General features: G+C 36.7%; 1 protein-coding gene across 1 annotated transcript in view; it reads left to right on the top strand.

Moving 5' to 3' along the window:
* Nucleotides 1-25,901, top strand: part of PPFIA2 (PTPRF interacting protein alpha 2) — a 509,230-nt gene that overhangs the window by 411,171 nt on the left and 72,158 nt on the right. The window contains exons 15-20 of the mRNA XM_052641133.1: nt 3,149-3,284; nt 4,898-5,118; nt 7,775-8,012; nt 11,763-11,792; nt 16,975-17,105; nt 19,302-19,456. Of these exons, the coding sequence (XP_052497093.1) occupies nt 3,149-3,284; nt 4,898-5,118; nt 7,775-8,012; nt 11,763-11,792; nt 16,975-17,105; nt 19,302-19,456 (911 nt within the window). The remainder of the gene's footprint in view (nt 1-3,148; nt 3,285-4,897; nt 5,119-7,774; nt 8,013-11,762; nt 11,793-16,974; nt 17,106-19,301; nt 19,457-25,901) is intronic.

Below are 25,901 nucleotides of genomic sequence, written 5' to 3'. Positions count from 1 at the left end.
AGGCAAGAGTACTGGAGTGGGGTGCCATTGCCTTCTCCTGGGAACTGCATGGGGAACAACTATTCTTTGGTACAACAGGTTGTAGTGGAAACACTAGACTAAAAATAACTAAGTTGACATTCCTAGGTCTTAGGCATATAATAACAAAATAACTGTTTGATTTTGGAAAACTCTTTTTTCCTTAATAAATTTAAATTAATTTCATATAAAATAACATTTTATGACGTTTACTTTGCAGATGAGACAAGTGAGAAAAGGGTGTTTTGTAAACAGTAAATCAACTCACAAATATAAAGTATTATAGGAATTATTAAGACAGCTTTTTTATAATAAGTTAATTAAACAAATTATTTCTTGAACAATCATATTCTGAGTGCACACAATTGAAAAAGAAATAAAGAAACCGAAGTACATGAGAACTTCATCTACTAGTTTTTGATTTTACAGGTGGGGAAGTAGGAAGAGACGAGCTAGAGTGAGTGAGACAGTGACTAATATCCTCTACTAATATATTGTTTTGAAAATAATGTTCATTTTTCTAATGTTTTATTATGATTTATATATCTGAACTGAAGTTACTGATTCAGTGATATATATGCTGACGATGATGATAAGAAAGAAAAATGAGTTCCAAAGTGACTGGAAAAGGCCTCATTTGGCTCATCTCTGGAGAACGGTTAGGATCTGGATAATTGCGGAGGACAATGAAGGACATTCCAGGAAGCAGAAGAGTGAGCAACAGGTTTTCTCCAAGAAAATTCATACCTACTTGTCTGTGCAAGTTCCTTTATGAGATTGTATTCAAGAGTCCCAGGAGATCCTGGAGGGGAAACCACATGGCTCCTTGTTTAAGGGAACCAGGGGCTGTGTTGTAACTTACATCTGCAAATGCCTCTCAAAGTATTGTACGCCAAAAATAATTTTTAAATTGAAATATATGGAAATACTGCCTCTGACAGATCAGCGTTGAATAAAAGGAGAGAGGTGAGGAGCAACTGCTTCTAATAAGGTGTAAGCAATGCTTTCCTACAATTAGTGTTGCTTCAGGTCTTTTGTTCCTTCAAGATAACTTAAGTGCTTTCTCCTTGTGAGATGTTGTGACATTGGAGATATAGTGGTGACGGCAGTGAAGAATACATGTTCCAGATGGAAAACGGACAAATACGAATTTGAGGATTACACGTCTTCCCTGTTGGCTCAGACAATAGCCTGCCTGCAATGCAGGAGACCTGGTCAGGAAGATCCCCTGGAGAAGGGAATGGCTACCCACTCCAGTATTCTTACCTGGAAAATTTCACGAATAGAGGAAGCTGGCAGGCTACAGTCCATGGACTCTCTGTGAGCTGGACACAACTGAGCGACTAACACATTCACATTCACACAGGGAATTCACATTCATACAGGGAATCCCAGGAGCTAGAGTAGTATATGACGTTGAGACTTTTAAGCCTCAGCTTAAATGGAAACTTAAGAAATAGTAATCACATAAGTGTGTGAAGAGACAGAAAGAATAGCACGTTCAAACACTTGAAGCAAAAGAAAGTAAGAGTTTGAGAGTAAATGGAAATGAAACTGGGAAGTAGAAGCCCAGGTAGAGGGCCTTGTAAGAACAATGAAGAGTTTTGAGGAGGGCATCAATGGGACCAGATCTGTGTTTGTTTAATGTTTTTATTGATGACTTGGAATTGAGAGATAAAACAACAAGAAAACAATACTCCTAGCATGATGAGTTATAATTTTAGAAACTCTAGTGCCCAAAGAGACATTACCCTAAGCAGTCACAGACTAATAAATGTCCTTAGACAGGGAATATGCTGACCTGGACAGTTTGGACTATATTATTAGTATAATCAATTGTATTCATTTCTTGTCTTACCAGATATTCATGAAGTTCTTATTATATGCTAGAAATATCTCCTTGAACACACAATGGTGACGAAAATCTGATCTTTGTCTTGATAAAACTTATATCCTCTGCTATAAATAAAGACTGACAGTTGTGCCATTTAATGGCTATGGCCTGATTGGCTAGTTTTTAATATATAACTGATTCACAATAAAGCCATTTTGCCTGATTAAGCCTCAAGTTTGCTGCTGTAAAAACAATAGCTGTCATCTATGTGGAGGATGATTCCTTACTTCATCTGTTTTAACATCCAATTGGGCTAAACAAGAACCTGCATCAATTAAGTCAGTGTCTTCTACTTCTTCAAAAACCCAGGACTCACCGAACCTTTTATAGTCTTGCCAAGTATTTGGAGATGTTTGTTTTTGTCCGCGAAGAGAACTGAGGGTAAGAGCATAGTAGATCAACAGAAGCCCCAGGTTCAAGAGAAAACAGCTTTAAGAATATTTCCTACTGATGATGGATCATTTTCTATGACAGCATGTTGCATTTGTTATTATCATCATTACTGTAGCTGTAAACAATTTTATATAAATCCATATATAAATAATATACTTGGAGACACCTTTAGTGCACTTCAATTACAATGTACTTTATTTTCATGTTTATTGAAACTAGTCTGATGATATTTTCCAATTAGAATTTTCAAAGTGTTTTATCTCTAAGCAGATTTCAGAATTGAATGTGCTTATTAAAAGATTCTTCCTTAACATTTTTGGAACAATATCTTATCCTAACCTGAAAAACTGTTCTGGTGGACTATCCTATTTTATTTAAAAAAAAAATTATTAACCTTAGGTCAATCTGATTTTAAGTATTTTGTTAATTTCCTATATTGAAAAATAAAACAGTGGAAAATAGATAATGCTGTGACTCAAACAGTTTACTCATTTTTCTCTTAGGTTAATGAAGAATATTTAAAACAAACACAGTGATAAATAAAATGTATTGGATTATCCGCTAAATAGCTCAAAATAAAACAGAGTTGTCAGAATGTAAGCCAATGGATTTTGGTTGTCAATCTTAACATGTTTCAATTGACTAGGGAGTTTGAAAATGATAATGAATGACCAGAAAGGCTTTTTAATATTCTAAAATGAACCTGAGACTGGAATTTATGACGTAAGCCTCTGAAGAGACCTCTAGGATTTATAACATATTTCCTTCCCCCTTGAGGGTTTGAGTTTTGTTGCCAGTTAAGTGGTGGATGGTGATTTGCTGATAAGTTTTCCTTATTTCCAGAACTCACCTAGACACCTCAGCCGAGCTGCGGTATTCTGTTGGATCCCTAGTGGACAGCCAGTCTGATTACAGAGCCACTAAAGTCATAAGAAGACCAAGGAGAGGCCGCATGGGTGCGAGGAGAGACGAGACCAAGGTTAAACTTTTGATTTCAAGTCTTTGATGGTTTAAGTAAATGCACTCTTCCATTTTGGATAGTATTTTTATACTGAAAGCATTCATTTTTATTAGTTTCAGGTGTGATATATGACAGATTTTTTTTTTTTTTTAACTATAGCTAACATAAAACCCCTGTGCATGTGCTAAGTTACTTTCATCATGTCTGACTCTCTATGACCCTATGGACGATAGCCCACCAGGCTCTTCTGTTCGTGGGACTCTCCAGGCAAGAATCCCCTTCTCCAGGGGGATCTTCTCGACCCAGGATCGAACTCGCATCTCTCATATCTCCTGCTTTGACAGGCAGGTTCTTTACCACTAGCGCCACCTGGGAAGTCCAACATAAAACACCTGCTGCTGCTGCTGCTGAGTCGCTTCAGTCGTGTCCGACTCTGTGCAACCCCATAGACAGCAGCCCATCAGGCTCTGCCGTCCCTAGGATTCTCCAGGCAGGAACACTGGAGTGGGTTGCCATTTCCTTCTGCAGTGCATGAAAGTGAAAAGTGAAAGGGAAGTCGCTCAGTCATGTCCAACTCTTTGCGACCCCATGGACTGCAGCCTACCAGGCTCCTCTGTCCATGGGATTTTCCAGGCAGGAGTATTGGAGTGGGTTGCCATTGCCTTCTCCGCATAAAACACCTACTAGGTACCAAAAGTTGAACTAAGCATGTGTCAAGTATTTATTCATGTAAGCTTATAAACTGAGTACTATTTTATCCTAAATTGAAGCTCAGGAATTTTATGTGTCCTACCTTACATAGTCAGCCAAGTGATAAGAGTCTAAACTTGTGTCTGTGTTTGAGTGATTTCAAATTATGCCATGTGGCCAAAAATGGGCTTTGGGGCAATATCACTTTTGTAGTCCCCCCCAAAATCATTTTACATCATCACAAAAATGAAAACCTACTTGTAAATAGCAGGAAATCTAGGACTGCTCTCTTTCTTTCAGCCCTCTCCTGCCTTCAGGTCATAGCCTGAAAATCACTGGTCTCTTGGTCACTTAAGACTGTTACTCATATGGAGGACTTATTGTATTAATTTTAAAAGCATAGTCATGTAAATTGATGTGCCTTGGACTTAAAAAAATCAATGAGGCATTTAAACAACCAGAGCAGTGGAGATTAAATTAAATCTTTGCAATGTTTTTATTAATACTTTGTTAGAATACAGGAGAAAGAATTCCTGTGTAATTTATTGTGTGGTAGTATTTCTACCCTCAGTCTAATTATTAATAGTATAAGAAATGGAAATGCTTAAGTACTAGTGAATAGAGATTGTTACATTTACAAAAAGTGAAAACATGGGAAACATAGATGCTTTAAAATAAGTACTACCTTGAACTAGAAATCATGCAGAAGTTTTACATTTTTATTCCTATTAAAATATTGATATTTATGCTGAAATTAGTACCTTCCATGACTTAAGTATCAAGGAACTATTTTATTGACATGATAAATAAAATGTTTATAATCAATTCTGCTTTTGCCAAGGTAGCTATAAAAGCATGTGTGTTTTTGGTTTTTATTTTCAAAATAGTGCTTTGAAAATGAGCAAGATGAAACATACTGTAATTTTTCCTTTACCTTCCAGGTGAAATCTCTTGGAGATCATGAGTGGAATAGAACTCAACAAATTGGAGTGCTAAGCAGCCACCCTTTTGAAAGTGACACTGAGATGTCTGACATTGATGATGACGATAGAGAAACAATTTTCAGCTCAATGGATCTTCTCTCTCCAAGTGGCCATTCTGATGCCCAGACACTGGCCATGATGCTTCAGGAACAACTGGATGCGATCAACAAGGAAATCAGGTGATTCAATGATTTCTGATGGTCTCAAGGGATTGGAAGACCTTGATTCTAAAATTGTGATCATCAGTGAAATCAGAAGCACTGGCATCCAGATACTCAGACCTACCGAATTATAATGTGCAGTTTCACAGTTTCCCAGGATAAAGTTAGGACAGCTTTTATAAGAAACATATGTGAAAAATGCAGATTACTGATATTCAGTTCAGTTCAGTTCAGTCGCCCAGTCATGTCTGACTCTTTGCGACCCCATGAATTGCAACACGCCAGGCCTCCCTGTCCATCACCAACTCCCGGAGTTCAGTCAAACTCACGTCCATCGAGTCAGTGATGCCATCCAGCCATCTCATCCTTGGTCGTCTCCTTCTCCTCCTGCCCCCAATCCCTCTCAGCATCAGAGTCTTTTCCAATGAGTCAACTCTTCGCATGAGGTGGCCAAAGTACTGGAGTTTCAGCTTTAGCATCATTCCTTCCAAAGAACAACCAGGACTGATTTCCTTTAGAATGGACTGGTTGGATCTGCTTGCAGTCAGTGATACTAGAGCAATATAAATGAATGAGGTAAAGGTGAAATCTTCGATGAATTTTCCAAATGAATTGAATATCTGAGTAGCACTGGATCTTTAGCTTGATTAAACTTCAACCTATCTCTTACTCAACTGCTGCTGCTGCTGCTGCTAAGTCACTTCAGTCGTGTCCGACTCCGTGCGACCCCATAGACGGCAGCCCGCGAGGCTAGTTCCTCTAATTTGATTTTCCTTTACAATTAATAGAATGCCTAGAGTTTAAATGGCAACCCACTCCAGTGTTCTTGCCTGGAGAATCCCAGGGATGGCGGAGCCTCGTGGGCTGCTGTCTATGGGGTTGCACAGACTGAAGTGACTTAGCAGTAGCAGAGTTTAAAACTGTATTTTTTAATTTAGCAAAACCGTATCACCTCTCATCAGGTTTTTCTGCAGTCATGTATGGCCAATCATTTTAAAGTATAAAATTTCTTTTTTTTTGAAGAGGAGGCAATTTTTCCATTGGAATGTGTTTAAACATAGTTAATGTTGTACTATGTTACTTTATTAAAACTTGCTTTGGGATTCTGATCTTTGGGTGAAGTTGAAAGGCACCATGAAAATAAACTTCAGAGTAACAGAATTCATATTCTTTCTGTATGTGAGATATTATAATTAGGAGTAATTATATTGCCAGTAGAAATATCAATAACCTCAGATATGCAGATGACACCACCCTTATGGCAGAAAGTGAAGAGGAACTAAAAAGCCTCTTGATGAAAGTGAAAGAGGAGAGTGAAAAAGTTGGCTTAAAGCTCAACATTCAGAAAACAAAGATCATGGCATCCGGTCCCATCACTTCATGGGAAATAGATGGGGAAACAGTGTCAGACTTAATTTTGGGGGGCTCCAAAATCACTGCAGATGGTGATTGCACCCATGAAATTGAAAGACGCTTACTCCTTGAAAGAAAAGTTATGACCAACCTAGATAGCATATTCAAAAGCAGAGATATTACTTTGCCGACTAAGGTCTGTGTAGTCAAGGCTATGGTTTTTCCTGTGGTCATGTATGGATGTGAGAGTTGGACTGTGAAGAAGGCTGAGCGCCAAAGAATTGATGCTTTTGAACTGTGTTGGAGAAAATTCCCTTGTATAGATTCAGCTTAAATAGGATCTTTGCCACAACCCCGCTAAAATTCTTTATTCTTTGTGTCTTTGTAATAAATAATTTATGTATATTCTTGAAGTTTCTCTCTGATTAAAGAAAAAGAGTAATAGTGATTTGTCTTCTCAAAAGCATTTACAGCAACAGTTTTTCTTAGAACATTTAACTATCTAGCATATATACATTATTTAAATTGCTTAGTGCTTATGTAAAAGCAAGTTGGCTAAGTCAGGGTTTTATTTGGTCAGATTATAATTATGAATGACCATTTTTTGAGGACTCTATCAATCATGCCTTTTTCATTGGATAGGAGGTAGGAGTCAATATCCTTGTTGAGACTTGAGTTCTTAAAAGTCTCACATATTAGTTCCTAAGTACAAATGTAAGATTAAGATTAGAGGCAGTAATTAACTAGACACTCAAAGTTTTAAAAGAGTTTTAACAGGTAGTAGTATAGAAAACGGAGAAGGCCATGGCAACCCACTCCAGTACTCTTGCCTGGAAAATCCCATGGGCAGAGGAGCCTGGTGGGCTGCAGTCCATGGGGTGGCGAAGAATCAGACATGACTGACTGACTTCACTTTCACTTTTCACTTTCATGCATTGGAGAAGGAAATGGCAACCCACTCCAGTGTTCTTGTCTGGAGAATCCCAGGGATGGGGAGCCTGGCGGGCTGCCATCTATGGGGTCACACAGAGTTGGACACTGCTAAAGCAACTTTGCAGCAGCAGCAGCAGTTTAGAAAGGGTATCAAACTCTAAACCCAAGGGATTATATGTCATTTGGAAAGAAAGATTTTCTAGTTCTCTGCCAAGAAGTCTCTGGAATTTATTGTAAGTTATATTGTCTAGGGAAAAAATTAAAATGTTAGATTTGATATAAAAATATTCACAGTTATTTATTATTCATTTATTCATTTGATGAATTCCAAATATTAATAACTTTATAACAACATGTAATGTATCAAAATTACACTGATATCTTTCAGACTAATTCAAGAAGAAAAAGAATCCACAGAGTTACGTGCTGAAGAAATTGAGAACAGAGTGGCTAGTGTGAGTCTGGAAGGCCTGAATTTAGCAAGGGTCCACCCAGGTACCTCCATCACTGCCTCGGTCACAGCTTCTTCACTGGCCAGCTCGTCTCCCCCTAGTGGGCACTCAACACCAAAGCTCACACCTCGAAGTCCTGCCAGGGAAATGGACCGGATGGGAGTCATGACACTGGTATGATGCGGCCAGAGAACCTTTGCTTCCATTAGCATTACTGATGCATTAGCTAAAATTTATTGGATATTTCTTCTCATCTAAAAGCTTTCTGTGTGCTTTATCATTTTCCTTTTTTTCTTAATAAGCCTATATGATAAGTACAAATATTAATCCAACTATGAAATGAGGAAATGAAGCCTAATAAAAACCTATGCGATAAGTACAAATATTAACCCAAATATAAAATAAAGAAATGAAGCCTACACAGCTATAATTTCCCAAGGTCACATAATTTGTAAATGGAAGGAAGAGCAGAAATCTAAATATCGCATTAGAAATCTGAATAATTTAAACCATTAAGTTCATTTTTACTGATGATATCTTGATGAAGTACATTGAGACTGGGTGTTTCTTTTTTTTAACACAGTAAGTTTCAAAATTATTTATTATAATTGCTTCAATATACCAACATAAAATGTTATAATTTTATAATAGAAAATTATAATTCTAAAAGAAGAGCTTAAATTCTAAAACAATAGCAGCAATTTCCTGAGCTTTATAATTCCATGTCAATAGTTTCACCCTTCTTTATCCTTTAATTTTTTATTTCATGTATCTTCATTTGAGATTAAAAGTCAGAAATCTAAATTATGAAATACTCTTAACATATGAAAGAAAAGTTAAAATACCCTTTGCCAAAAATAATGTAGGTAGAGTGACTGCTGACTGTCATGATGTTTAGTCACTTTATTCTCATGATAACATTTGAAAGTCTAAGGGCATTATCTTGACCATAAGTAATTGAAATGTTGAGAGTATGGATAAATGTCCTTGTTCAACACAGCTAGTAAAGAGAAGCTGCATTTTTCTTCAAATTTGCCAAGTCAAAAGCATATACTATTTTATCTTTGTTGTTTTCAGTGGTTAGGAGGGAAATATATTTCAATATATTTTCTGTGATTACCTGGGAAATATGTTGAAAGGACAATGATAATGAAGATTGTAATATTCTGAACTCTTTATGAGGGGAAAATCTATGTTTTGTCATGAATATTAGAACTATATTAAAACAATAAAATTTAAATTAAAAATCAAACTTTGGAGATGGAGATTAATTAGAACACAAATAGATCAAATAATAGATGATATACTGCAAAAATCTAGTACAAGTATAACAAATGGAGGAGAGATTAATAATAGGACAGAAGAATATGAATATTAAGTGTATATAGTATTTCTGGTCAGAAGGCTGTGAAACCTCTATAAAAAGTGTCACAATGCCTGCATCTGTATACATGTGTATAATATATGAACAAAGAAGTTTAACTCAATTTCTAAATGATTGTTAAATAAATCTTTTTAAAAGTTATGTTGCAATAATGTGTATTGTGGCAAAAAATGGCATTAGAATTAATATATATAAATGTGCACGTGTGCATATATGTATGTGTATGTGTGTATGTGTATATATATATATAATATTCTCACCCCAAGGGGAAGACTACCCTGTAAGTAAATGATTTTTAGATTTTATCTTCATAAAATTTCTACTATGTATATCAGTTTAGGTATCTTTTTATTTAATTTTGCAACTGAAAATTGGAACAAAAGGCTATTTATGAGGCAGTATTTCCTATATCCAAAGTCTTTACAATTATGAAACTTCCAGGCAATAAAATCTATATAAAAGAGGAGTGATGAAAAAAAAAATTAAAACAGAAATACCTCCTTCAACCATTGAGTATCCTATTCCTTCCTTATTTCCAGATGGAAAATCCAAATAAAGACCAACTAATCAAAGTGGGTCCCAGCTAGATACAGCACAACATTTTAGCCAATGTACTAAGATAAACTAACCCTGAGCTCCAGTTTGATCTATGACCAAATCATGATCTCCCTATTTTAGAAGTCTAGGAACCGAACTTCCTTGGTGGTGCAGTGGTTAAGACTCCACATGTCCACTAAAGGGAACACAGTTTTGATCCTTAGTCAGGGAACCGAAATCCCACAGGCTGTGGGGTATGCCCTCCCCTCTAAAATCCAGGAACCATCCATCTGATTAATTAAAAATGATATTGTATTTGGCTTAGTTTCTGCATGTGTAATTTATGCTACATATATTGATGATCTACTTGTCATCAAAGCTGTAGTAAGAATATTGGCCCACAAGGGTATAATTTACTTAGCATTCAAGCCAAGAGAACTTTGGTTATTTCTGTATTGCTATTATTTTCAACACTGTTTCAACCTATTATTTTGACCTTTTAAGTATTTTCATTATATATTAGCATTATAACCCTTGACAGTGTTGTTATTTTTATAATAACAAAATAATATATTTTTATCCATTTACACATAATGTTTGGTTGTGTATGAATAGGATGCCACTGCTCTCATGCATTTTCTTGAGCAGTTATAAATAAAACATGGTAAATGAACATTATTATACTATAATTAGAGTACTTAAAAGCTATTAGAGAATTTCCTGAGGATAAAAAGGAAAAAAGTAAACAAAAATTAAACATTTAAAATGTTTAATATCTGACTCAATAAAACAAAAAATAAAATCCAGGAGGTCCTTATCACCTAGTAGAACTTTGTCATCAAATTCATTATTGTTATGGTGAAAGACAGGTTTTCCTTTACCTGTAGAAAATATTGAAGAAAAAAATAATTTTGTTGGATGTAATTCATGTTTGAATATAAATTTGAAATCAAAGCAAAATTTGAAATTTTAGGGACAGACAGGCAGAGATTTAAAAACCATTGTACTCACTCATATTGTTCATATTTACATATTTAGCATACATAGATATTTGTCCTGGTAATAAAACCTATTGATATCTACCTTTACCTCACCACAAATCCAGAGGCATAAATAACATTAGTAACATCTAGTTATTTAGAATATTGAATGAGATAAATCAACCCATTTTTCAGTAGCAACAGAAATGTAAAGTAATAATAATGAAATAATTTAACAATAATTTAATGAAATAATAATGTATTTAAATTATTAAAATTTAATTTAAAGTAATAAATAATGAAATAGTTTAACAAGTGTTTTCCTTACATAAGAAAAATGAACAAATATTAAGTGAATATGTTTTATCTGAGGTCATAAAGAAATAACTTTTTTTATTTTGTTTAATTCTGTAAGAGAGCACTTGAAGAAAACAGAAGCCCCAGATACATGCTGTACTTACTGAAGCCAGAGTTTTAGGTATTTGGGAAATAGCATCTGAGAAAGCAGAAGCTTTCAATATTTCAGATGTCAGAAACTCTGAGATCACATAGGAATAGCATAACTGCCCAAAGGAGGTCCAAGGCCCTGCATAGGCAAGATAAAAGGCAATGTTTATAACTACTGTGTGTACATTGGCTCTCCCTTTTCACATAATCTTCTTCACTCACATCTATGTTTCCTTGGGAGGATATAGTCCCATGTTTACTTCTGGCTAGTCACTTCATATATGTTTCATATTCCCTAAAGTCTATGTGTCTCACAGGTCATGTTTCAGGCATGTACACATGATCCCTTCATGAAGACCTGCCCCTCTACCATGCCGTCTAGGAAGTTTTCTCTTGAAAATAGCTCCCTGGAGGAATGCTTTTATAGTGATTAAAAGACATTTATTTTGAAAAGAATGGAATGAAAGTTTAAAAAAAGAAAGTTAAATTATAGCTACTATTTAAATTTGTGACATGGTCAAATGATAATCATTAACTGGTTCTGTTTTGTGTTGTTTTTATTACTGCCAATCATAGCCAAGTGATCTAAGGAAACATCGGAGAAAGGTACTGTCTATTTCTTTGATATGATTACTAATTGAATGTTGTTTTTTCTATGAAAGATTTAAAATTGTCTTTCTGATAATTGAAGCATTTTATTAACATAAAAATATTAAAAGTATTTAAGTTCCTTTGAATTGCTTAAATGCAATAATAAGAACAAATGTCTAAAGATAAAATTATTTATACTTTCTAGGATAATGTTTAAACTGGGGGAATAAATTTTCCTGATTTCCACAGAATTTTTAGACCTCTTTTGGAATAATTAGGTACTATTGATACTAGAACAGTGATGCTTGTTTTAAAATGTAGGTTTTAATATTGTTGGTCAGTCACTAAGTCATGTCTGATTCTTTGTGACCTCATGAACTGCAGTACACCAGGCTTCACTGTCCTTCACTATCTCCCAGAGTTTACTTAGTTACATAAGACAAGCAAATCAAGAAACAATTACCAATAAAAGATAGCTTCTTACTCATACTTCCCAAGAGCCTGGGCATGCCATGCTATGCCTGGCCAAGGGGAAGCACCAGGTCAGAACTCAGAAAGTGTGAGGAGAAATCATGGGCAGGAATGTTTATTGTGAAGGTAAGGTACACGGGCTTAGGACTGACTAATTTGAGTCATTTCAGTGAGTCATAGAGTCTAGGGTCTTTCTAGTTGTCTGACACCTGGCCCGTGATGATTAAGGCAGAGGAATAGTGCCTCCCAGAGGGAAAGGGCTTCCCTCAAAACTCAGTTGGTAAAGAATCTGCCTGCAGTTCAGGAGACCTGGGTTCCATTCCTGAGTCAGGAAGATCCCCTGGAGAAGGGAATGGCAACCCACTCCAGTATTCTTGCCTGAGAAATCCCATGGACAGAGGAGCCTGGCAGGCCACAGTCCAGGGGTTTGCAAGAGTCAGACACAATTTAGTGACTGAACCACAATCAGAGTGCAAGAGCCAGACAGAAAAGATGATTTGGGATACTGATCTAGAGTGTTCGGTCTGCATATGGAAGGCACACTCCAGGAACATAGCTTGCTATCTCTAGGAATTAGCTAGCCCAGGGAGGGGGCATGGCTCCAGATACCACTTTCCTGTTTAGAATGATGTTGAGAGAATAAATCTTGGGTATAGGAAACAAGCTTCCATTGTGGCTCAGCTGGTAAAGAATCTGCCCACAATGCAGGAGAGCTGGGTTTGATCCCTGGGTTAGAAACAAAATGGAATAAAGTTCAGATTCACAAAATAACATTGTGTTAGATAATTAAGAGTGGCAGAGCTCAGATTCAGGAAATCAGATGGGACAAATTTTAAAGATTCAACCTACTATCCAATGCATAAATAAGTCTATTTTTTAGCATCTTCAAAATGTGATAGTAAGCCTATGCGCAAATACTTCTGCAACTAGGGAACTTTTTTTTTTTAATTAAGGGAATCCATATTATGCTTCAGTTCAGTTCAGTTCAGTTCATTTCAGTCGCTCAGTCGTGTCCGACTGTTTGCAACCCCATGAATCGTAGCACGCCAGGCCTCCCTGTCCACCACCAACTCCCAGAGTTCACTCAGACTCACGTCCATCGAGTCAGTGATGCCATCCAGCCATCTCATCCTCTGTCATCCCCTTCCTCTCCTGCCCCCAATCCCTCCCAGCATCAGAGTCTTTTCCAATGAGTCAACTCTTCGCATGAGGTGGCCAAAGTACTGGAGTTTCAGCTTTAGCATCATTCCTTCCAAAGAAATCCCAGGGTTGATCTCCTTCAGAATGGACTGGTTGGATCTCCCTGCAGTCCAAGGGACTCTCAAGAGTCTTCTCCAACACCACAGTTCAAACGCATCAATTCTTTGGTGCTCAGCCTTCTTCACAGTCCAACTCTCACATCCATACATGACCACAGGAAAAACCATAGGCTTGACTAGACAGACATGACCTAAACTGAATTTTATTTTTATTGTCCATCATCTATCTTCTTTTAGTATCTTCTCTTTGACACTATCAGTTAGTTCTCAATTGCCGAGTTTATCATGCATAATGTTATTACCATTTTTCTTTGACTTCCTTCACCACTTAAAAGGATTATACTGGAAATACAGGAAGAAATCTGAGTATATGATATGTGAAATAATTTCAGTGTGTATAAAAGAGGAAAAATGTAAAGGAAGATCTTTTGCAGAAATAAAGCCTCAGGGAATTTAGGGAATACAGAGAGATGATTGATAAGAAAGGGAGGTTATAGTGCGGTGACTTCAGCTCCGTGCAGACTGCGGTGTGGACTCAAGTGGCACCTGCGTGGGCCCAGGACTGAGTTGCTGAAGGCCAAGGTCCTCCTCGGGGGGCCCTGCGAGAGTGGAAAAACCATTTTGGCCAACTTTCTGACAGAAGCTTCTGACATCACTGAATACAACCAAACCCAAGGAGTGAGGATCCTGGAATTCGAGAACCCACGTGTTACCAGCAAACAACAAAGGCATGGGGTGTGAATTTGAGCTCTGGGATTGTGGCGGTGATCCAGAGTTCGAGTCTTACTGGCCAGACCCGATGAAGGGCTCTAATGGGGTGGTGATTGTCTTCAATGCCAGTATCCTAAGTCACCTGAAGGAAACTGAGATGTGGTATTCCTGTTTCGTTCAGCAGCAGTTGGTACAGAATACTCTGTGTCTGTTAATTACACACCACAAACCAGGCTCCGGAAGTGACAAAGAAAACCCAGCTCTGGTACCACCCTTGAACAGGCTGAAGCTGGTGCACTCAAATCTTGAGGATGACCCGGAAGAGATCAGGATGGAATTCATCAAGCATTTAAGAAGCATAATCAACACACTGTCCGAGAGCAGAGACCCAGAGAGAATGTCCACATCCCAAATGAAGCTAATGTCAGTGAATAGCCTGAAGTCCGTCTACCTAAGAAGGTTCTCATCACCCTTTGGCTGTAGAAGGTGTTTTCCTTATTTGCCCCAAAGACCAGTCAGCCAGGGAGTTGACTCCCTTCCATCTATTCCCTATCCTTAGTTCAGCTGAGAAAATCCTACTGTTAAATTCTGATTCCTTTGCCCCAGATCTCTCCAAAGAGCTGAAAAACCGAGGTGATTTCTTTTTCTTTTTCTTTTTTTTTTTTTGCCTTCTTTCATATGTCATGTCATTCAAGTTGTGGAATTGTAAAAAAAAAAAAGAAAGAAAGAAAGAAAGGTAGGTTATAGAAAGAAAACCACAAACTAACATTTATTGTATATCAGGGTAAGGAGTTATATGCATGATTTAATTTGCACTTCAAAAGAAATTAAACCGAGTATATTCACTTCTATTTTATTGATAAGGAAATTTAATCTTAGAGTAGATAAGTAATTAGTACATGTCACTCAATACATAAGAGAAGTCAAGATTCAAATCCATCTCTGATTCTGAAGTCTTTCTCCTCCACTTTACTCATACAGCGTGAGATTTAAGTATTATCCAGCAAAAGGGTTTGTGTATAATGTTTTTAAGAGCTGATATTTTGAAAGTTGGCCTATTTTGACCTGCCATCTGGAGAGAAGAAGTTGTTTTATAAGACGGTATTTCAGAGAAAAAGTCTGGAAACAGAAATAATCAGGCTTCCCAGAAACAATTGTGGAAAACAATCTCGGTAAAATAATGGAACTGTGAAAACATAAATATGTATTAGGGAGAGTTTAGAAATACGCTTTACAAGTTTAGATGAGATGTGAGTTTAGAAAGGGTTTTCCATAGTATCAACATTATGCTGAAAACAGTCCTTGAAAAAGATTCTTCTAATAGCACTATATTCATTGAAATGGAGAAAAGAGATCTTATTAAGATCTCTTATCCAGTTAAGGGCTTCTCAGGTGGCTCAGTGGTAAAGAATCTGCCTGCAATGCAGGAGAAGGAGATGGATGAGTGTTTGATCCCAGGTCAGGAAGAGCCCCTGGAACAACAGATGGCAACCCACTCCAGTATTTTTGCCTGGAGAATACCATGAGCAGAGGAGCCTGGCGGGCTACAGCCCATAGTGTTGCAAAGAGTCCGACACGACTGAAGCGACTGAGAAGACATGCACTATGCTGGTAAAAGTAACCTAGGTTTGAATGACCAAGAGCCCAGACAGACACTTTTATTGTTTCTCCAAATACATGAAGTATCACATATAAACGCACTTATGTATAATAGCTTAATATAAAGAAACTAGCGGGACATTTATAGACAAAAGACTTTTTGTTTTTAACAAGTTTTTGTTTTAAAAAGTTTTTAAACTTTTTGTTTTAGCCCTATTGAGACATTTCTTCATCAGAAGTTCTAGAACCATACATCTTTTAGCTACAGTTTCCACAATCTTTCTCTCTCTCTCTCCATATATATATATATGGTTTAATGCACAATGGTACTATGAAAAATGCAGCATTGTTTTTAAAAATCTTTATCTTACAATTCAGTTGGTTGTTGAAAAGTCTTATTTTAATACAGTTCTGTATATCCATCTCTGGCAAAACTTATGGTATGGTGAATTGTTCTGGACTTGGAACTAAATTCTTTAAAGAAATCCCTTTCATCCCATCTGCTTATGGTGATCTGTATGCTTTTATCAATTTTCCCATGAGAAGTAGTGAAATTAAACAGTTGGAAAAAATTCCATTCTTACCTTTTATTATTCTCACTTTAAAAAGAAAGTTTTTTTCTTATAAACTGCAGCTCTTTTTTAAAAATATCTGGGAACACATTTAATTAGCCTGATTTAAAACACCCTATCTGATAACATTTTATTTTGTTAAATTCTCACTTCAAAACTCTCCCACTTAAAAGATGTCCATGGTATGATAACCTGACTATGCATATTTTTAGTGAATTAGTTCAAATATGTGTTCAATAACTTTGTAAAGCGTTTACATTCTGATATATTTAATGGACTCCAAAATAGCTTTTCCATAGTCCCTGGATATTGATGGATGGTGTTTATTTACACTTAACTAATATTTTTATATAGTAAGTCCATTTATATGTGTGTATGTCTGAGTGTCTTAACTTTTAAATAGTTATGAAATTCCTACTCTTTAATAATGTGAATTTTTATGTGTAAGACTTATAAGCCCTAAATTTCTTGTTTTGCTTTTATATTAGAATTAATCAAATAGCCTTGCTTTAATGAGTCTCTAGTTTCATCAATTTCAGTTAAAATTTAGAAAAAGTGAGTCTGGTGTGTTTTTTTTGCTTCCAGATTGCAGTGGTAGAAGAAGATGGTCGGGAGGATAAAGCAACCATTAAATGTGAAACTTCTCCTCCCCCTACCCCTAGAGCCATCAGGATGACTCACACCCTCCCTTCTTCCTACCATAATGATGCCCGAAGGTATGACCTTCCCAGCACACTGCCATTGTATGTCCTCCTCTCCCAAATATTCTTCCTTTTAGTGTTATCAGACTGCTTAAAATTTATATAAAATTTTTTATTTGAGCTGTAATTCTCCAGCTCCTTCTTCACAATATCACTTCAGCTTTTTAGCTGAATTTTCATTCTGAGATCAAATTTTCATTTTTAGAATTAACTGTATATTTTTAATCTTGTTACTTGTCAATATTTCGAGAATAGCCTTTCTCTATTAAAAGGGAGTCAAAGTATAGGAAGTACTGGTCAGGACTAGTTACCAAAAACTAAAGAGATTCCAAGGCAAGACTATAAGCTTGCCTTCTAGTGTAAAGGTAATTAAGATCTTAAAATCCATGATTGTACCCCAGCTACTTTTAACAGACAGGTATGTAAATTACCCTATGGGTGCTGCTACTGCCAGCTATAAAGCTCCTCCTTAGAAAAGGAAAAAAAAAAACCTGAAATATTAAAAGAAGAGATAAGTTTACATGGGAAAATACCCTATATGTCATAGCAACTCTTCATACTGTCCTTTCCATCTGCCTAAAAATTGAAGCAGATTTCTATAATAACTAATACCATAAATAAATAAATATAAGCATACAATTTACATCTTAAATGTATGTTCTTTCACTGTCATCATTTATAGCATCTCTGAACATTTAATTGATATAACTGAATATAATGATTTAATGATTTAAGTTAGAATCTATCTTCTAAATAATGTTTTAAAATAAACATTTTTGAAAAGAGTTTTTTTGTGATATCAAACATTTTTTCTTTGTTTTATTTTTATTTATTTAAACAAAGAAAAAATGTTTGATATCACAAAAAAACTCTTTTCAAAAATGTTTAACCCTGGAGAAGGAAATGGCAACCCACTCCAGTACTCTTGCCTGGAGAATCCCATGGAGGGAGGAGCCTCGTAGGCTACAGTCCATGGGGTCGTAAAGAGTGGGACACAACTGAGCAACTTCGCTTTCACTTTCCAATGTGAAAAGTTACTCCAGGTTCAAAATTTATACTTAGTGTGTTGGGTGTGTTAGTCACTCAGTCGTGTCTGACTCTGCAATCCCATGGACAGTAGCCTGCCAGGATTCTTTGTCCATGGAATTCTCCAGGAAAGAATACTGGAATGAGTGACTATTCCCTTCTCCAGTAGATCTTCCTGACCCAGGGATTGAACTGGGGTCTCCTGCATTGCAGGCAGATTACTTACTGTCTTACTGAACCCATATTAATTAAGATGAATAAGTACAGTTAAATAATTCATCATGATACTATCAAATTAACAGCTATAAAAATGAAAACAGTATCATCGAACCTATCCTATCAAAACTGTTAAATACATTGACCAGGAATAGAACCTAGATCAGCTTACTTGGAAATCATTTCAGCTTATCTTGGACCTACAAGACCTGAGAACTGTAAGGAAAATATACAGTGATCACTAGGGTATATGATTTGTTTCTTCAAAATCTCACCCAGATGATTTAAAATTCAACAAATTAAGCACAAAAACTGAGAAAGATACCAAGAGGAAAATCCAGTTAAACCATGGGCTAGAATATGAGCATAAACTTTATTAGTTACATTTAAATTTCTTATCATAGGTCATTATGTTAAAGATCTAAAAAAATAAATTGCAAGAAAGAAATATGTAAAGCATCAAGGAATAACTTATAGAAGGTCACTTCACATGAACTTAATAAACCAATTTGTGTTCACTGATTGGTTTGATATTGTATGAAAAATACTAGGAAAAATATTTTCTAGAGAACATTTGGAGGCTTAGTGTCCTAAGGCTGAGGAAATCATACTTTAATGTGCTTAAGCAGAAACATGGGAAGCAAGGGAGAAAGTAATATTCAAGGGTACTTGTTCCTCCTTTTGTGCCTTTATCAAGGAATTAGGTCTTATGTACCTTGTGGAAGATCCCCTGGATCTATGGAGGGCATGGCGACCCACTCCAGTATTCTTGCCTGGAGAATCCCATGGACAGAAGAGCCTGGCGGGCTACAGTCCGTGGGCTCGCCAAGAGTCAGACACGACTGAAGTGACTTAGCACGCACGCACCTCGTGGATGTTGCAGGATTGTCTTGTGACAAGGTGCACTGTCTTGTGTACCTGGTGAATGTTACACCAAAGCAAGCAGTTTTCCCTCTTTTCTCTTTGCAGCAGTTTATCTGCCTCCCTTGAGCCCGAAAGCCTTGGGCTTGGCAGTGCCAACAGCAGCCAAGACTCTCTTCACAAAGCCCCCAAGAAGAAAGGAATCAAGTCTTCAATAGGACGTTTGTTTGGTAAAAAAGAAAAAGCTCGTCTTGGACAACTCCGTAAGTATGCATGTTTGACTTTCCACTGCCACTCATTTTCCTTGCTTCTTAATACCCATCTATCTTTCATCTTATTTCCCCTACCTGATAAACTTTCTATTTTAATCATCTTTGTAACCCATTTAGCTGAATAATGCTTGGTAAAAGTTTCAAAGGAAGATATTATAAAACTTCCAATCCTTGTGATTCCTCTGTTAATAATAATACCTAGAGTATAGGTAATTTTAACATTGTGATAGACACAAGGACTCTCAAGACAGGGGTTACTGGTGCTATCCTTGTTTATTGATGAGTAAGAAATGTATTAATAATTTGCTAAACTGAAATATTCGTCCAAGGCCATGTTTCAAAACCAGCTTGAAACCATTGAGCACACTGCATAGATGTATATAAAAACTAGCTGTGTGAATTTTAAAAGTTTTTCTGTTGAAAAAATTAAGAAACCTACAAAAAAAATCCAAAATAGCTCTTTTTAGGTCAAAATAAAGCATTTAAAGGACCTAGATGTAAAGGGTAAGGTTTCTTTGTTTTAAAGTATCACAACTTTTTATTAACAAACTCTATAGAATATAGATGAAGAGACAGAGGAAAGGGCAATAGGGGTTACATTAGAATTATAATATGTGAATTGTATTTTCTAAATGATGATATATGCTTTGGCTTTTTTTTTCCTTTGATGTCATTTTACATATTGAATTTTTCTCCTGAAATCCTTTTTATCATCTTTCTTATTTATGCTTACCTTTACTTTTCCCCTGCTCTTCTCATTCTGTTGAGTTCAGAACTAGAGTTAAATTACAGAGAAAAAGATTTAGAAAAAAATTTAGCTCCTGCTTCTGGTGGTAAGTGATGAACAGAATGCGGCACTCCCTTAATACTCATTTTGAGTTCTCAAATAAAGGAATGATAACTCACAAATAATGTCCCATTCCCCAGAATTAGTTTGCTTCCCTGGCACTACAAGAATTTCTGAGTATGGTGTTCATATTTGCAGATTTACAACTGTAGTATTATTCAAAAATACCTTTCCCAAGTTTCACAGTGTGAAACCCATAAAAAACATCAGAAGCCATAGGAAACCTATCTCCGTAACACATGGGCTTTGTAACTGACTATTACTCAACAGAAGAACAAAATGTTCCTTGGGCTTCTCTTTCTCAGGAAAGGACCCTTTTAGGCTAAAAGAAGGTGGTTATTTGAGCAATATAAAATGTGCACACCAAGACATTATTTTAAAATCTGTTTCACTTAACAACTGTTTATTGTCAGAATCAAGATATCTAGGATATAATTTAAAGCCTGCAAAAATATAAACGCTTCTAGAAACTTAGCCTTTTTATTCGTTTTCTGTGACTGTGTGTCTCTATGTTAGAACAGATGAGATCAGAAGAGAATTAATCACAATTATGTTCTCATCAACGCCATCCAAATCAGAAAATGGCAATAGTTTTTCAAGATCACATTGTAGACCTGAGAAGATTCCTGAGTTCTGAGCGATTTTGTTTTGCTATGTGGAACAATAGGGTATAAACAAAGCTAGGGACAGTAGCAGAGGAAGGACTCCAATGCTGATGAGGAAGACAGAGACCAAAATCTGTACTTTAGGAGCTATAGAAAAGCTGCATTGAGGGTGGAGCACAGTTCCTGTAGAAACCAGACATAAAGGTCTTTATTGGGTATAATACTTGAGAAAATAAGAAAACACAGGCACAAGTAAGCTTCAGTAAGTCACGTTTTGATTTGCTTTGTTTTCCTGGAGAAATGGTGCCTGGTGCCACTAGTGCTTTGGTTGAGGAATATAGACTCATGTTCACTTCTGTCCTGAAAATTGGGCATCCACGTTGTGAGGGGAAGACCGTGGAAGCCTAACCAAGTCCAGGGGTTGCCACTGAGTGCTGCTGATGCACACGTTAGAAGGAATTAGGGAAACATCTCTAATGATCATGATTTTAATAACTTGATCTAGAAAATTCAGACATGGGAGCACTGTGCCAATATACTTTCTTTTATCAATGAAAAAAGAAATAGGAGATAAAAGATGATGCCATGGAAAGTAACATGATAGAGGGCTGATGGTGTCAAAGAACCAAATTTGAGGTTTGGGACCATGTCCCAGGTCTTAGAACTCTTGAAGAGTTTAGCTCATAAAGGCAAAGAAACGTGAGTTAACTTGACAATAGCTACACTGCTGCTGCTGCTGCTAAGTCGCTCCAGTTGTGTCCGACTCTGTGCGACCCCTTAGATGGCAGCCCACCAGGCTCCCCCGTCCCTGGGATTCTCCAGGTAAGAACGCTGGAGTGGGTTGCCATTTCTTTCTCCAATACATGAAAGTGAAAAGTTAAAGGGAAGTCACTCAGTCGTGTCAGACTCCTAGTGACCCCATGGACTGCAGCCTACCAGGCTCCTCCATCCATGGGATTTTCCAGGCAAGAGTACTGGAGTGGGGTGCCATCGCCACCCCTAAAAAAAGATGAAAAAAAAAAGTTTAATAATCTCATTGATAGACATGGAAAAAGCAGGCCAAGAAATATCTCTGCTTGCTTCCTAGAGTATAGCATAGATTCAGGATGTAATAAGATACATTTTTTAGATTCGCTTTTATTAGAGGTATAGTTGATTTATAATGTTGTGTTAGTTTCTGCTCTACAGTAAAGAGAATCAGTTAAATGTATACATGTATCCACTCAATTTTAGATTCTTCTCCCATATAGATCAATACAGAGCACTGAGTAGAGTTTCCTGGGCTATATAGCAGGTCGTAAAAGACTTAACAGCCCAGTGACCACAGTTTCGCACTCCCCACCCCCAATTTATGCATCCAGGTGCAATGAATCTCTGTTGTTTCCATAAATGTTTAAACATGCTCATATCTAACCTTCATTTTAAAAGTCATTACTTGATCCTGCCATCTTCCCTAAATATTGGCTTCTTTTTCCCTTCCCGTATCATCCAAGCTTAAGTGAGTTTTTTCTTCCTCATCTGTCATTCACATTACAACCTACCATATGCTGACTTCCACACATAAAATTCTAGACACAAGTTCAGTCTTAACCCACCTGGACGACTGGTTAGGACATCAAAGCTAGATACTATCAAAGAAATTTGAGAATTGTAACAAATGCACAGTTATATTTATGATGATGTAAACTTAAGCAGTATATCTAAAATAAGTGACCTCTTCCCAAAAACAAATTCTAAAAGATTTTTTACATAAGTTGTATCTATGTGAATGAAAGATATAGTTGAATGTCATAGATAAGTAAGAACAGTATCCCAAAAGGCACTAACCAAAATAAAGTGATAATTGAAAAGACTGCCCAGATCAAAAGGGGAATTATAAAATTCTTATTTTTTATTATTTTTGTTTAGTTATTTTAAAGTTTAAAGAAAATGAATAAAACAAAGATTTAATGTATTTGAACAAAGTATGCAAATAAGTGCAATGATTCCAAAACACTTTTGCCTCTATTTTCTTACTTGAAAAGCAGAACTTCAACCAGAAAAGAGGCATTAACAATAGGACATGGAAGCCCAAGAGAACTGATATTTTGATAGGTGGGGACAGGTAGAATGTTGATCATCCAAAGTCATTTATTTACTCCTGTTTTGAATGAATAGCATATGATGAGCCAATGTGAGGTACAGAGTACTGGACTTTTGGAAAATGGTGAAAGCATGGCCCTGACATCAAAGAACTCTGAATTTAGCAAGGTGGATGGTATATAAGTATAGACAACCTTTCATTTAAAAAACAAACAAACACTTCATACTGAAACATACTGTTTCTGGCCCAAAAGAGCTTTACCTGCTACATTGTCTGAACTCAAGACAATCAGGAACAGAGGTTCTAAATCTCAAGATCCCTGATTCCGCAACAGTAATCGGGATGTTGACTGGCTTGACTTTTAATTTTATCCTAAGGCATCAACCTGTTTCGAAGCAAAGCAAGTTAAATTGTGTTCAAAACAGCCATGTCAGATGGAGCCTGTTTGTTTCTCTGACAAAGTTACTCAGTAATAGAACAGGAAAGACACTTGGGTGAGCTGTGATTCACGGCAGCCTTGTACACAGGATGTCAAATGGAGCCTGAGTGATGGAAGAATCAGGTGGAATTTGCAACCAGGTGAATACTCCTCCTTTAATAGTGATGCTGAGTAGAGTGATGACACCCTGAATCCAGGTTTCTCATGGCTTGGTGAGGAGTCACTGTTTTGGATCAACATATCCCCCAGTCACTTGAACATGAATATTTCAATAGCACAGTGATCTGACTCATGGATTGGTGATACAGAAAGAAATCACAAATGAAAGAAAAATAAGTGTTCTTCCTTTTATGATTACCTCAAAAACCTGAGACATGTAAGATCCAAAATATCCTATTTTTAAAAGTGTAACTCAGGAGCATTTTTTGCAAGAAAAACTTGGATATTCATGTAACTTTAAAGTTAATAAGTCAATGAATTTAGTACACATTAATAGACATACAGTATTGAGATAAAAGAAGACCTTTTCATCCTGTTCTGCTATTGTAAAACATGAGCCGGGGAATAGAATGTATCTCTGATAACTACACTTTCAGAGGCAGATCATAACTTTGAAGGAAGTTTGGAGGGAAATATTAAGCTGATAAGGAAAACTGAAAATATGTGAGGGGTAAGTAAGTAGAAGAGCACGTCTATTCCCTTTGCTGACCTGTCTGGATGGCTGATTATGAATATTTGAAAAGCTTGTTATATGCAGAATCTTTGGCCTTTTCATTGTTTAGTAAGGCTACAAAACTCTAGCCAAAGTGTTAAAAGACTAACTTCATCTCAATAAGAAAGAGAACACTGGGGAGTCAGAGTTCTATACAAACAAACTGGCTTGTGAAATAATGAGTTATTAGTCACTGGATATCATCAAGCAGAAGCTAGGTAAATAGTAGGAAGAACTGTTGTAGAAAGGGATCCAAGAATTGGAAGGGCAGTGGGACAGGATGATCTTTAAGACCAATTTCAAACCTAGTAGTCCTGAATCTATGAAGCTCTAATATTTAAGCCTTAGACCCAGCAGCTCTTCTTTCTATAAAATATGTAACATGAGTTTTGTACTATGAAAATGCATTTCATTTTTCAAATTACAGACTTTTAGAGTTAGAAGATCGGAGAAGGCAATGGCACCCCACTCCAGTACTCCTGCCTGGAAAATCCCATGGACAGAGGAGCCTGGTGGGCTGCAGTCTATGGGGTCGCTAGGAGTCGGACATGACTGAGCGACTTCACTTTCACTTTTCACTTTCATGCATTGGAGAAGGAAATGGCAACCCACTCCAGTGTTCTTCTCGCCAGGAGAATCCCAGGGACTGGGGAGCCTGGTGGGCTGCCATCTATGGGATCACACAGAGTTGGACACAACTGAAGTGACTTAGCAGCAGCAGAGTTAGAAGATATCTAAAGGCCATGTCTAAAGACCTGCCTCTTGAGAAATCTGTATGCAGGTCAGGAAGCAATAGTTAGAACTGGACATGGAACAACAAACCAGTTACAAATAGGAAAAGGAGTACATCAAGGCTGTATATTGTTGCCGGGGTCCAGCCCCGGTGGATCCAGGGAATTCGAAGGTGGGGATGGCATTGGCGTCTTTGGAAAAATACATATTTAATTACAGATATAGAGAGAGATTAGAAACGGATAGTGTAGTAGGAGATAGTGTAGTGGAGAAAAGGAGGCTGAATCCAGATGGGAATTCAGCCAGAGAAACAGGAGCAAGAAAGAAGCGACATGAGGTTATCAGTCTTTCCGGAAACTGATCCGATTTCTTTATTTTGGGGTTTGCTTATATACCTTTTGTTACATGTAGGGATGAATACAGAGTCACGTGGGGGTCAGCAGTCCTGACCTTTATCAAAATCAGGTGCTTCACATTAAAAGGTCTTAGGGATTTTATGATCCTTTGTTTCTGATAACCAAAAACTTATTTTTTCCAAGGGTGTTTTTTCTTAAACCAGGCACCACCCTCCAAATAAATTTACATTCCTATAGGGTGAGGGTGTAGTGAGTTACAATCAAGAAAGGAATTTATTTAACCCAAGGTTAACATGATTAATCTTAAAGGTTAATACTTATTTCTCCTATATGTTAGTTATATTCATTATAAGGGCAGGTAATATGGAGATTTAGCAGCAAACATCAGCCCAACAAATGAGAATCCTTTCACCAATGCTCCCCTTAAGATCTATTTAGTCTTAAGATAGTGATAAAGTTACATTTTTACATAGCAAGGGCACAGTGATTTATAACAAAGTACAGTGATCTATTACAAAAGAGAAAATTCATTAACTCAAAAAGTTTAGTATTGCTAACCTTAAAAACTACTGTATTTCCTTTTCTATATTCCAAATACATTGATTAATATATTCCCAGGTGCCTAAGGATATGGAGGCCTGGTGGCAATCATTGACTCAACA

Source organism: Budorcas taxicolor, chromosome 5 (genome assembly GCF_023091745.1).
Source record: "Budorcas taxicolor isolate Tak-1 chromosome 5, Takin1.1, whole genome shotgun sequence".
NCBI lineage: Eukaryota > Metazoa > Chordata > Mammalia > Artiodactyla > Bovidae > Budorcas > Budorcas taxicolor.
Note: the sequence above shows the minus strand (reverse complement) of the source record. Positions and strands in the feature narration are given on the sequence as shown.